This window comes from Schistocerca cancellata, chromosome 6 (genome assembly GCF_023864275.1).
Source record: "Schistocerca cancellata isolate TAMUIC-IGC-003103 chromosome 6, iqSchCanc2.1, whole genome shotgun sequence".
Classification (NCBI taxonomy): Eukaryota; Metazoa; Arthropoda; class Insecta; order Orthoptera; family Acrididae; genus Schistocerca; species Schistocerca cancellata.
In genome coordinates this window covers 725,508,185-725,521,273 of record NC_064631.1, presented here as the reverse complement: position 1 = coordinate 725,521,273, position 13,089 = coordinate 725,508,185, and the positions used below count along the sequence as shown (strand labels likewise).

General features: G+C 38.9%; 1 protein-coding gene across 1 annotated transcript in view; it reads left to right on the top strand.

Moving 5' to 3' along the window:
• The window catches only part of LOC126088492 (laminin subunit alpha-1), a 717,591-nt gene that overhangs the window by 553,643 nt on the left and 150,859 nt on the right, over positions 1 to 13,089 (top strand). The window contains exon 27 of the mRNA XM_049906633.1: positions 1,346 to 1,510. Within this exon, the coding sequence (XP_049762590.1) occupies positions 1,346 to 1,510 (165 nt within the window). The remainder of the gene's footprint in view (positions 1 to 1,345; positions 1,511 to 13,089) is intronic.

Here is a 13,089-nt window from a genome sequence, read left to right as displayed (position 1 = left end):
GGAAGTAGCCCAATGGTGTAAAGTTCAGGGAGAGAGATGGCCTTGCAATTGATGCTTCTCTGTCAGTCCATTGATCTGGGAATCAGTTATCAAGGAAACCCAAACTCTCGTGAGGACATGAGGGGGTTCACCATCTTGCTGGCAGTAAACCATCCCGTCTTGGTCATCATCGATCAGTGGAGTTATAAAGTTTTCAAACTTACTCAGATATACTGCACCAGTGAAAGTGAAAGTAGCCATTTTATCTGTGCACTACGCTGGTGCTCCCATTAGCCACGTCTACTGATTCTGTAGGTTTTCTCAATAAATTTCTATCTCATTCCAAAGCTGTAAAGTTAATTTTGACTCACTCTGTGTTCTGTTTGTGATTTGTTTCTATTATTAAATTTATTTAATTTTGTCATTCATTTAAACAAATAAATAGCTCACACACACACACACACACACACACACACACACACACACACACACACACACACACACAGAGAATTTTATAAAGTATGTAAGTACTTGATAGACGTACCATAATGCAAACATAACTGACAGAGTCATAGAGCAGTTCACCAGTGTTGGAAATTCAGATGGTACAACCTACTTGTTGAAATGAATTTGAATCATTAGAGGGCAGAGGAATGATGAAATGGTACTAACAAAAAACAAAGAGAAAAAGAATAATGAACTGAAATAGATGAAGAAAATGAAATGTATTTAAAGTTCCGAATACAAACAACCATCAGCTCTATAAGGAAACGACGAAGGACTCTAACCCGGAATTCCCACATTAAGTGAGCAGCTGCCTTAACCACTTTTGCAGTCCATGCACAATCCATGGCCAGACCCAACTTTCCAAATGTTGTCATTCCTGCAGAAAAGCCTGTGCTTGTACATGCACGCATGACAGAATGAACATTGCAACATTCTGCTTAACAACACATGCAGTGCAATATCGAAATGAAATAAGTTTTGAGAAGTTGAATGATGAGACACATTTGGGTGGAACAATTCACGATTAGAAAATATACAAGGCATTATTTAATATTCCAAATGAGGATAGAAGGAGGCAACCCCCACATATAGAGAGCAAGAAAACATGAAGAGACTAAAAAATCATAATGAAAATTTTGACAGATGAATGACAGAAATCATAGTTTTGTTAACAGGATAAATTACATTTGCTGAGTTCAAAAAATTAGTTTTGGCTTAATCTCAGGCCTTTAACCTTTTATGAAATGTAAACTAGGGTTTGAACTTCTGCATTTCGTAGTATTTCACTCAGTTTATCAACATTGTGTGTAATGCATGAAAACAAGTACAGCTGCTGCAAAATTATTGTTATATGTTGCAGGTTGAAAACATTAATCACCAAAATAACAGGAAACTAAAGGAAACTGATAATGATCTGCAGGAAATACTCAAATGGGAAGATGATATTAATATTTTATCAGATACAAATAAATTTCTCATAAGTAATGCAAGTTTATTCTTGGATGAGGCTTCCAGAAGAGCATCGGTGCGTACATATAATATAACTAATCATTTAAGCCTTTTTTTTAGGTGCCTCATGAGAGATGTTATCACATAGATCTATCATTTTTTAACTAAGGTTTCATTGCCTTCATCATGTTCTTTATTCTTCTTCATTTTCTCATTATTGGCATTATTATTATTATTATTATTATTATTATTATTATTAGCAATGTATATAAAAGGGCAACAAACAGTACAGTCACACTTCATGTAAAGAAAAGAAGCACTATGAACTACTACCACAAAAAATAAAAACCCAGATTATAATAACCTTAAAATTAACAATGAATCCATACATCGTGTGAAAACCACAGAATTTGTTGCAATGCATGTTTACTGTCAAAGAGGGAAGAGGATGTAAAAATTACTTAGTAAGAGAATCTCTACATCATGTTCCTCTCTCTGAATTCTTACATCAGTAAATGTGATATTACATGTATCAGATCAGTATATTTTGCTTATAATTATACTGTCATTAGTTATGGAATAGATTTTTGGGGAATGGATAGGAAATATATCTAACAAGCTGTATTCAGACTGCAGAAAAGAGCAGTACATATAACAACCAAGAGTGGTGGCAAGTCCCACTGCCTTGAACTTTTTGAAATGCTGTATGTATTAACTGTCCCTTGGGAATATGGTTTTTTTCCCCCAGAATGTTATGTATGTAAAAAATATATACTACTATATGAAAAATTGTTTAATACTTGACTATGAAACAAGAAATAGCTACAATTTGCATCTGGACAAAAAAAAATAAAGCTAAAATTCAGCAGAGTTTATTATACAATGCCATCAAATTATTATTATTATTATTATCATCATCATCATCATCATCGTTAATTCCGCATTTAGGAGAGCATTAAATCAGAATCAATTTTCATGGCACTTTTTTTGTCTCTTTCTTTTCTCTTCCCAAAAAACCTCTCATATATTCACTGTGTTTCTTCTTCCTCTCTTCTGTCTACTTGTTTCCTGGTTTCTTCCCTTTTGGTGTTTCCTCGAATTTCTGTTTTCTGATTTTTTCTCTGTATTTTTCTCTGTTTGTTACTTCTTCTGTGGAGATATTTAGTTTCTTGAGGTCTTCTATGATTTCCTTTGCCCAGTTAAGTTTTCATCATATTACTCATCACTATGTTAAAAATTTTCTTGATCAGTCTATTTTCGTTCATTCTATAATTGTGCCTGCAGAATTTAGCCCTTCTTTCTCTGATGTTGTTTGTAATTGTCTCTGTCTGTTCGTACAGCTCTTTTGTCGGTAATTTTATCCAGATCCCCTGTCTCTGAACTGGCCCATAGATCTTTCTCAGAATTTTCCTCTTGATTTTCCAGTTTCTTGAATTTCGTTCCTCCCCTGATTATTGTTGTTTCTGAGGCATACAAGGCTTCGGGTAAGACTACTGGCTTGTAATGTCTTAATTTGGCATTAACAGAAATACTTCTTTTGTTGTAATGGTTCCATGTAAGTCTGTAAGCTTTTTGTATCTTTGCAACTCTTTCTTCATTGGCTGTTGAAATTAGTCCTGTTTTCTGTATAATCTCTCCCAGGTATTTGAAACTTTCTACTTGTGCTATCTTTCCATACTTTGTTACCAACGGGTTTCTGTCTGTGGATTTTGTGTCCATGTACTGGTTTTGTAGTTGTGGCTGCGATTTCATGTGGTCTCTCTAGGGCTCCTTTACCGTTATTTGTTACAATGGCTATATCATCAGCAAAGGCCAGACATTTTATGTTGATGGTTCTATTTTTGTCTCTCCCCATCATGCCATCAAATTATATAATGAATTACCACAACATATAAAAGGTATAGATATAATCTGCTCTTTTAAAACATAACTAAAAGATTATATTAAAAAAATTATGTGGTAATGATGTGCCTGAATTAAGAAAAGTTACTGTATTTAAGAATTTCTGTATTATAGTGTGAGGGAACAAAATGGTAAGTGGTGAAACAGTAGTTTGGAGATACAGTGGAGTAAAGGTTGCAATTGATTCACAAATATGGATAATTTTATTCTAACATCCTTTTTGTTCTGGATGGCTTTTAACATCTATATTATTGTACACAGACACAAAACAGCAACAAACAGAATATAACACATGAAATATACAAGAATAAACACATGACTGTAGTGGAGGTATCATTATGTTATCTAAATCTCATACTCTAATAACAAAACACAATGATAGATAATCATATGAAAACATTTACAGAGAATTGCCAAAAGACTTAAGTTCATTGCGTGAAGGTACTTAATCATTCATCACTATCTTGTCTGTTGTCGAAATGTGTTGGTTTTAGTGACAAGAAAAATTCATGGTGAACAAGAGGAATGTAGTTAAAGAGGGACAGATTATCAGCAACTTTCTTTTTGTCAGTGAGTCTGTGTCCTTATTTTAATCAAAGAATAAGAACTAAAGATTGTCTGCCACATTTCATAGAACTTAAGTTGCACCAGATGTCATGACCAAATGTCTCGCTGATGAATAAAGATGATAGGTATTCAGAAATAACCTTCTAACCACATACATTCTGTAGGTTGACTGCCAGTCTATCAACAGTCTTCAGAAAGAAGACAAATGCCTCTTTCAAGTATCTTATTTGCAAGAAATGCTCCTTACTTTCTGCAAACGTTTAAGGGGACAGTGGCAGTTAGATCATACATCCTTTTTATCCAGAATGAGGTGCATGCTCTTTGCCTGTATTAAGATTCTTTTGCAGCTTAAACTTCTGTTGTGAGGTGAATCTCAACCTTTCCCAATCAGACTTCCTCATATATTCTCCTGCCCCCTCATGACAGCCATCTGAGACTGTGGCAGACTGATAGATATTGAGGTCAGTTCGACCTCATTTGCAGATCATTTGAATAGCAATAGTTTATTACTACATATTAATATTATTATTATTATCATTAATATTTATACCCTCAATTTATTTCCCCAGTCTTCTGATGATGACTTCGTCTGGTGCAGTATTCAACAGAAGTAGGGAGAGACCATCTCCTTGTCAACCTCCTGTATCTACTTCAAAATGATCAAATATTTCACCAAGAAACTTCACTTGAAATGTTGTTTTTGAGGGTCTGACAGATTAATTTTCTATCTTCATGTCTACTCCGAGCTCTCCTAAGTGCCCACATTGGTTTGCCTGTCAACAGAGTCATATCCCTTCCTAAAGGTCACAATGTTGCCATATGTGTTGGTACACTGACATATCCTTAATTTTGTTTTGAGGCACCAAATCTGCTCAGCACATATCTCCCTTTCCTGAAGCCTGCTTGATATTCACCAACCAAATGATGTGTTTGCTGTTCAACTGTGTTTAAGAGAGCTGTGGATAGAACCTTGTATGTAACTGCAAGAAGAGAGAGGCCTCTTTAGTCATTCGGGTCTGCTCTATTACCTTTTTATGCAACAGATGTACAGGGTGTACCAAAAGGGACTTTAAAATTTTGAAATTTCATGCAGACCTATTAATTTAGTCTTGGTATTGTCTAGAAGGAAAATAGATCAAATTTTGACTCACGTGGTACAATAGTACAGAATCATGCCACAGCAGCAGTTGCAGTGCAGATGGCTGTCTTTACCAGTTCCGAGTATGCTCGCTGTGTAGTTTGGTTGGAAGAGTCAAAGTCTGTGCAATGTAATTTTGTACATGGTATGATAGATGTTCCCTGTAGGCTCAATATTTATGCAGACAACCTTGTAGGTGGAGCAGCCACAGCTGTAAGTAGTCATCTTGGTTATTGCTGAAGCGGTTATTAATACGCAGGATCACTGTTTATGAGTGGCATAAATGTTTTATTGAAACTTGGTGTTTGGCAGGACATAATAAATTCTCAGATTGTTCTCCGTGTGTCTGACAACATTGCAGAGCAAGTGAGACAAAGCTGTGAGAACAATCCTATAAAATTGACTGAACATGCATCTTGAGAGCTGGAGTCCCACATATGACTGTTTGTCATGTGTTAATAAAACAGTTGCACCTAAAACTATAAAAGTTGACACTAATGCAAGAACTAAAAGTTGCTGATAGGATGGCTTGTAAGACTTTTATGTGGAAGTGCTACATAAATTGAATGAAGATTAATATTGGATTATAATGTTAATGTTTAGTGCTGATTTGACTTTTTACTTGAGTGGGAAAGTTAATAAACACAACCGTAGGATTTGGAGCAGTGAAAATCCATGAAAATCTCTGGTACATGAATGTGATAACCAAAAACTGAATGTTTTGTGCTTTGAGCAAGAGCACATTACTATTAAATTCATTGTTTTAGTATCTTCACTATTTTCAAAAGCTTCAAGATGTGTAAGATATAAAAATAATACACTCCTGGAAATTGAAATAAGAACACCGTGAATTCATTGTCCCAGGAAGGGGAAACTTTATTGACACATTCCTGGGGTCAGATACATCACATGATCACACTGACAGAACCACAGGCACATAGACACAGGCAACAGAGCATGCACAATGTCGGCACTAGTACAGTGTATATCCACCTTTCGCAGCAATGCAGGCTGCTATTCTCCCATGGAGACGATCGTAGAGATGCTGGATGTAGTCCTGTGGAACGGCTTGCCATGCCATTTCCACCTGGCGCCTCAGTTGGACCAGCGTTCGTGCTGGACGTGCAGACCGCGTGAGACGACGCTTCATCCAGTCCCAAACATGCTCAATGGGGGACAGATCCGGAGATCTTGCTGGCCAGGGTAGTTGACTTACACCTTCTAGAGCACGTTGGGTGGCAAGGGATACATGCGGACGTGCATTGTCCTGTTGGAACAGCAAGTTCCCTTGCCGGTCTAGGAATGGTAGAACGATGGGTTCGATGACGGTTTGGATGTACCGTGCACTATTCAGTGTCCCCTCGACGATCACAAGTGGTGTACGGCCAGTGTAGGAGATCGCTCCCCACACCATGATGCCGGGTGTTGGCCCTGTGTGCCTCGGTCGTATGCAGTCCTGATTGTGGCGCTCACCTGCACGGCGCCAAACACGCATACGACCATCATTGACACCAAGGCAGAAGCGACTCATCGCTGAAGACGACACGTCTCCATTCGTCCCTCCATTCACGCCTGTCGCGACACCACTGGAGGCGGGCTGCACGATGTTGGGGCGTGAGCGGAAGACGGCCTAACGGTGTGTGGGACCGTAGCCCAGCTTCATGGAGACAGTTGCGAATGGCCCTCGCCGATACCCCAGGAGCAACAGTGTCCCTAATTTGCTGGGAAGTGGCGGTGCGGTCCCCTACGGCACTGCGTAGGATCCTACGGTCTTGGCGTGCATCCGTGCGTCGCTGCGGTCCGGTCCCAGGTCGACGGGCACGTGCACCTTCCGCCGACCACTGGCGACAACATCGATGTACCGTGGAGACCTCACGCCCCACGTGTTGAGCAATTTGGCGGTACGTCCGCCCGGCCTCCCGCATGCCCACTATATGCCCTCGCTCAAAGTCCGTCAACTGCACATACAGTTCACGTCCACGCTGTCGCGGCATGCTACCAGTGTTAAAGACTGCGATGGAGCTCCGTATGCCACGGCAAACTGGCTGACACTGACGGCGGCGGTGCACAAATGCTGCACAGCTAGCGCCATTCGACGGCCAAACCGCGGTTCCTGGTGTGTCCGCTGTGCCGTGCGTGTGATCATTGCTTGTACAGCCCTCTCGCAGTGTCCGGAGCAAGTATGGTGGGTCTGACACACCGGTGTCAATGTGTTCTTTTTTCCATTTCCAGGAGTGTAACTTTTTACTTATCTTCATTATCCTGTTGTTGTTGTAGATGGCTCAAAGTCTTGTCTAGGGGTACATTCTTGCAGCTGAACTTTCGATTTCTTATGTTCTTGATGACTAAATAACTGGTGAAGATTTGGCTGTATTATTCTTGAATTTTATTCTTTGTCACATCTTTCAACATCACACCATTTTTTACTTTTCCACATTCAAAAAAACCAATAAGTACATATTTGGTGACAAACTTAGAAAATGTCTACTTCCATCAGAGGCATGCCCACCACTCTTTACATTCTGCGGTATTCTCAATATTCCAGACACTTAATAAAGCAAAAGAGTTTACAAAACAGAAGATCAATCATCACTTAAAATATAGCATTATTTTATAAATAAATCCAGAATTAAATTTAATAATTAGCATTAGATTGTGCAATTAATAATATGAATTTTAAATATGCCAGATATTTTCGTAATTTCTGTTTTTTTTTTTAACAAGGATAATTTTAACTCTTACTACATATTGACTGTAACACATGCATTTTAGCCTGAAATCATCGTACACAAATTCATATGAATTCTTTTAGTGAAACAGCTGAGATAATTTTAACCTATGCAAGAATCAATAGTATATCTGATATCGGTTATTTCTATAAAAATTAAAGAAGGTAATGTTAGAGGAGGGTGACTAGTTATATGGTGCTTTGTTATTTTTAAGTGACTGAATGATCTCACTTGTTTCTTGAATTGCTGGGGAATGAGAGTCTTGGTATGGTACAGGTCTTTCAAAATGCAGTCTTTCTACTGGAAAATCACAGTTCAGTAAATTTTGAAAGTAATTAGCAAGTATCGTGCAGTTCCTCTTATTGTCTGTCTCTAATTTTCCATTAACCAAATATTGTTAAATGTGTATTATGTCATCTCAAACTATAATTTATGTTTATCATGTAGTCTTTCTTACTAACCTTTGCTATCAAATTTAAATGCAATGCAGTGTGTAAGTTTGTATTATTGTGCATGTTGATTGTAGTTACAATGACTGCTGTAATCATAAATTAATTGTGTTAACCCTAGTCCTGTATCAAGTTTACAAACAATGTACTGAAATTATTCTTGCACTAAATAAATAAATACAAATAATTTAATGAGAACACAGTGTTGGTGGTTTATATCCAGATAAATGTGCAAAGTATGTCTTTTAGAAATTTCAGTCATTGTTTTTTCTGGAACCCCTGCTGTATTTCTATGAGCCAGCTTTTGTTGTAACCATGGTTTTTTTGTGGTAAATTCTTTTTTAAGTTGATTTTTGAAGCTTCAGGAAGTACTACCATCTTTCAACTGTTTGGTGTCCTTTTCAGTGATTCCATGCTTTGATTTTCCCATCAATGGATTAACTACACAGATATATGTTTATATTTCCTGGGTGGCTGTTCTGATTTCATGGTTGATGTTTGTAGTAAGTTTCAGAGGTCTAGCCACTCCTTCGGATCTTATTCTTCAACGTCATGAGCGAAATCCTCAGTGTTCTTTTTCAGGAACTCTGCCTCAGCTCTGGAAACAAGTTAGCTTTGCTCCTCTAGAGACGTATAGTGCACTGTAGCAAAAGTTCTCCTCTGATGAATCAACCGTTAGTTTTGTCATAGTTTTCCATTCCTCTGATAATGATCATTTATCAGATTCTGCAACTATCTGAGAGGTCTTCTGTAAAATGGCTAGAATGTAGGTAGATTGGCACATAGAACTGGATCGTTTCCATAGAATTATGGAAGCCGTCTGGTAGAATTTTGCACAGAGCATAACTAAATTATAGCTAACACTTGGTTCAAGAATCATAAAAGAAGGTTGTATACATGAAAGAATCCTGGAGATACTAGAAGGTATCAGATAGATTATATAATGGTAAGATAGAGATTTAGGAACCAGGTTTTAAATTGTAAGACATTTCCAGGGGCAGATGTGGACTCTGACCACAATCTATTGGTTATGAACTGTAGATTAAAACTGAAGAAACTGCAAAAAGGTGGGAATTTAACGAGATGGGACCTGGATAAACTAACTAAACCAGAGGTTCCACGGAGTTTCAGGGAGAGCATAAGGGAACAATTGACAGGAATGGGAGAAAGAAATACAGTAGAAGAAGAATGGAACTCTCAGGGATGGAGTAATGAAGGCAGCAGAGGATCAAGTAGATAAAAAGACGAGGGCTAGTAGAAATCCTTGGGTAACAGAAGAAATATTGAATTTAATTGATGGAAGGAGAAAATATAAAAATACAGTAAATGAAGTAGGCAAAAAGGAATACAAATGTCTCAAAAATGAGATCGACAGGAAGTGCAAATTGGCTGAGCAGGGATGGCTAGAGGACAAATGGAAAGATGTAGAGGTGTATATCACTAAGGGTAAGATAGATACTGCCTACAGGAAAATTAAAGAGACCTTTGGAGAAAAGAGAACCACTTGTATGAATATCAAGAGCTCAGATGGGAGCCCTGTTCTAAGCAAAGAAGGGATAGCAGAAAGGTGGAAGGAGTATATAGAGGGTCTATATAGGGGCAATGTACTTGAGGACAATATTATGGAAATGGAAGAGATTGTAGATGAAGATGAAATGGGAGATACGATACTGTGTGAAGAGTTTGACAGAGCACTGAAAGACCTGAGTCGAAACAAGGCCCTGAGAGTAGAGAACATTCCATTAGAACTACTGACGGCCTTGGGAGAGCCAGTCCTGACAAAACTCTACCATCTGGTGAGCAAGATGTATGAGACAGGCAAAATACCCTCAGACTTCAAGAAGAATATAATAATTCCTATCCCAAAGAAAGCAGGTGTTCACAGATGTGAAAATTACCAAACTATCAATTTAATAAGTCACAGCTGCAGAATACTAAAACGAATTCTTTACAGACGAATGGAAAAACTGGTAGAAGCTGACCTCAGGGAAAATCAGTTTGGATTCCGTAGAAATATTGGAACATGTGAGGCAATACTGACCTTACAACTTATTTTAGAAGAAAGATTAAGGAAAGGCAAACCTATGTTTCTAGCATTTGTAGACTTAGAGAAAGCTTTTGACAATGTTGACTGGAATACTCTCTTTCAAATTATGAAGGTGGCAGGGGTAAAATACAGGGAGCGAAAGGTATTTACAATTTGTTCAGAAACCAGATGGCACTTATAAGAGTGGAGGGGCATGAAAGGGAAGCAGTGGTTGGGAAGGGAGTGAGACAGGGTTTTAGCCTCTCCCTGATGTTATTCAATCTGTATATTGAGCAAGCAGTAAAGGAAACAAAAGAAAAATTCGGAGTAGGTATTAAAGTCCATGGAGAAGAAATAAAAACTCTGAGGTTCGCCGATGACATTGTAATTCTGTCAGAGACAGCAAAGGACCTGGAAGAGCAGTTGAACGGAATGGATAGTGTCTTGAAAGGAGGATATAAGGTGAACATCAACAAAATCAAAATGAGGATAATGCAATGTAGTCGAATTAAGTCGGGTGATGCTGAGGGAATTAGATTAGGAAATGAGACACTTAAAGTAGTAAAGGAGTTTTGCTATTTTGGGAGCAAAATAACTGATGATAATCGATGTAGAGAGGATATAAAATGTAGACTGGCAATGGCAAGGAAAGTTTTTCTGAAGAAGAGAAATTTGTTAACATCGAGTATAGATTTAAGTGTCAGGAAGTCGTTTCTGAAAGTATTTGTATGGAGTGTAGCCATGTATGGAAGTGAAACATGGATGATAAATAGTTTGGACAAGAAGAGAATAGAAGCTTTCAAAATGTGGTGCTACAGAAGAATGCTGAAGATTAGATGGGTAGATCACATAACTAATGAGGAGGTATTGAATAGAATTGGGGAGGAGAGAAGTTTGTGGCACAACTTGACAAGAATAAGGGACTGGTTGGTAGGGCATGTTCTGAGGCATCAAGGGATCACAAATTTAGCATTGGAGGGCAGCGTGGAGGGTAAAAATTGTAGAGGGAGACCAAGAGATGAATACACTAAGCAGATTCAGATGGATGTAGGTTGCAGTAAGTACTGGGAGATGAAGAAGCTTGCACAGGATACAGTAGCATGGATAGCTGCATCAAAACAGTCTCAGGACTGAAGACCACAACAACAACATGTTTTGTCTGTTTTTAAAATACTCTTGCTTATATGTCTGCCAGTCTTGCAGTATCTATAATATTGTTCTCAGTTTTCCTTTTAAAAAACTGACTATACTGAATTTAATGTTACTTAAGTCCCTTTCCAAGTGTACTAACATATTTTCAGATCCTGAAGTTCTGCATTTTACTATCCATAAATGAAGACTAGTGAAAGAAGTTAGTTATTATTTAACAAAAATTTATCTTGTCAGTTGTTGGCATATAAGGAGCTAGGTATACTCCATGGGCTAAATCCATTACTTGAATTTCCTCAGTCAATGACTCCCAATGTTCTTTCACTCAGGCAAGAATATAAAATTCCAGTAACTTGCACCTGGAAGTATGGGCTGCAATAACTGCCTCCCTGCCCCTGCTCCCTGCCGCCGTTGGATAAGCAGCTGAGCAGCAAGTCGTATACTCCTAGCTCACTCATTTGTTACATAGTTTAATTCTTAATTTCTTTGCGTGTTTTTGGTACTTGCATTGTTTAATTCATAAATTTCGAGCGTATTATAGTATTTGAGAGTTGTAGCATCGCGTTTCAGTACCTGAATAGTGTAAATTCGCGTAGTCGTTTGTCTACTGTTTTGTTTTGAACGGCCAGTGTCGGTTGGTCGCAGTCAGTGTGCTCCCTGCCGCCGTTGGATAAGCAGCTGAGCAGCAAGTCGTATACTCCTAGCTCACTCATTTGTTACATAGTTTAATTCTTAATTTCTTTGCGTGTTTTTGGTACTTGCATTGTTTAATTCATAAATTTCGAGCGTATTATAGTATTTGAGAGTTGTAGCATCGCGTTTCAGTACCTGAATAGTGTAAATTCGCGTAGTCGTTTGTCTACTGTTTTGTTTTGAACGGCCAGTGTCGGTTGGTCGCAGTCAGTGTGCTCCCTGCCGCCGTTGGATAAGCAGCTGAGCAGCAAGTCGTATACTCCTAGCTCACTCATTTGTTACATAGTTTAATTCTTAATTTCTTTGCGTGTTTTTGGTTCTTGCATTGTTTAATTCATAAATTTCGGGCGTATTATAGTATTTGAGAGTTGTAGCATCGTGTTTTAATACCTGAATAGTGTAATTTCGCTTAGTCTCCTTCCGCCGCCGAGCAGTGTCAGCAGTGCGCATTACTGCATTTACTAGGCAATCTTGTATTTTAATAACCGTTTAAATTTTGTCGATTTGTTTACGCTCTCTGTAGATTAGTTCAGACGTTCTTAGCAAAACAGTTTTTAGCATGGATAGGGACTGCAACTGCTGTGTTCGGATGCAGGCTGAGTTGGCATCCCTTCGCTCCCAGCTTCAGGCAGTGTTGGCTTCGGTCACACAGCTTGAGGCTGTTGCCAATGGGCATCACTGTGGGGGTCGGGATGGGGGTTTGTCGGGGACGGCCAGCTCGTCCCACGCATCCCCTGATCGGACTACGACTGTGGTTGCCCGGGATACTGCCCGCATTGAGGCTGATCCCTCACCTGTGGTAGAGTGGGAGGTCGTTTCAAGGTGTGGCAGGGGGCGAAAGACATTCCGGAGGGCTGAACGGAAGGCCTCTCCAGTTTGTCTGACGAACCGGTTTCAGGCTCTGTCTCAGGCTGATACTGATCTTCGGCCTGACATGGCTGCTTGTCCTGTTCCAGAGGTTGCCCCTCAGTCTGCAAGATCCGGGCAGTCGCAGAGGGTGGG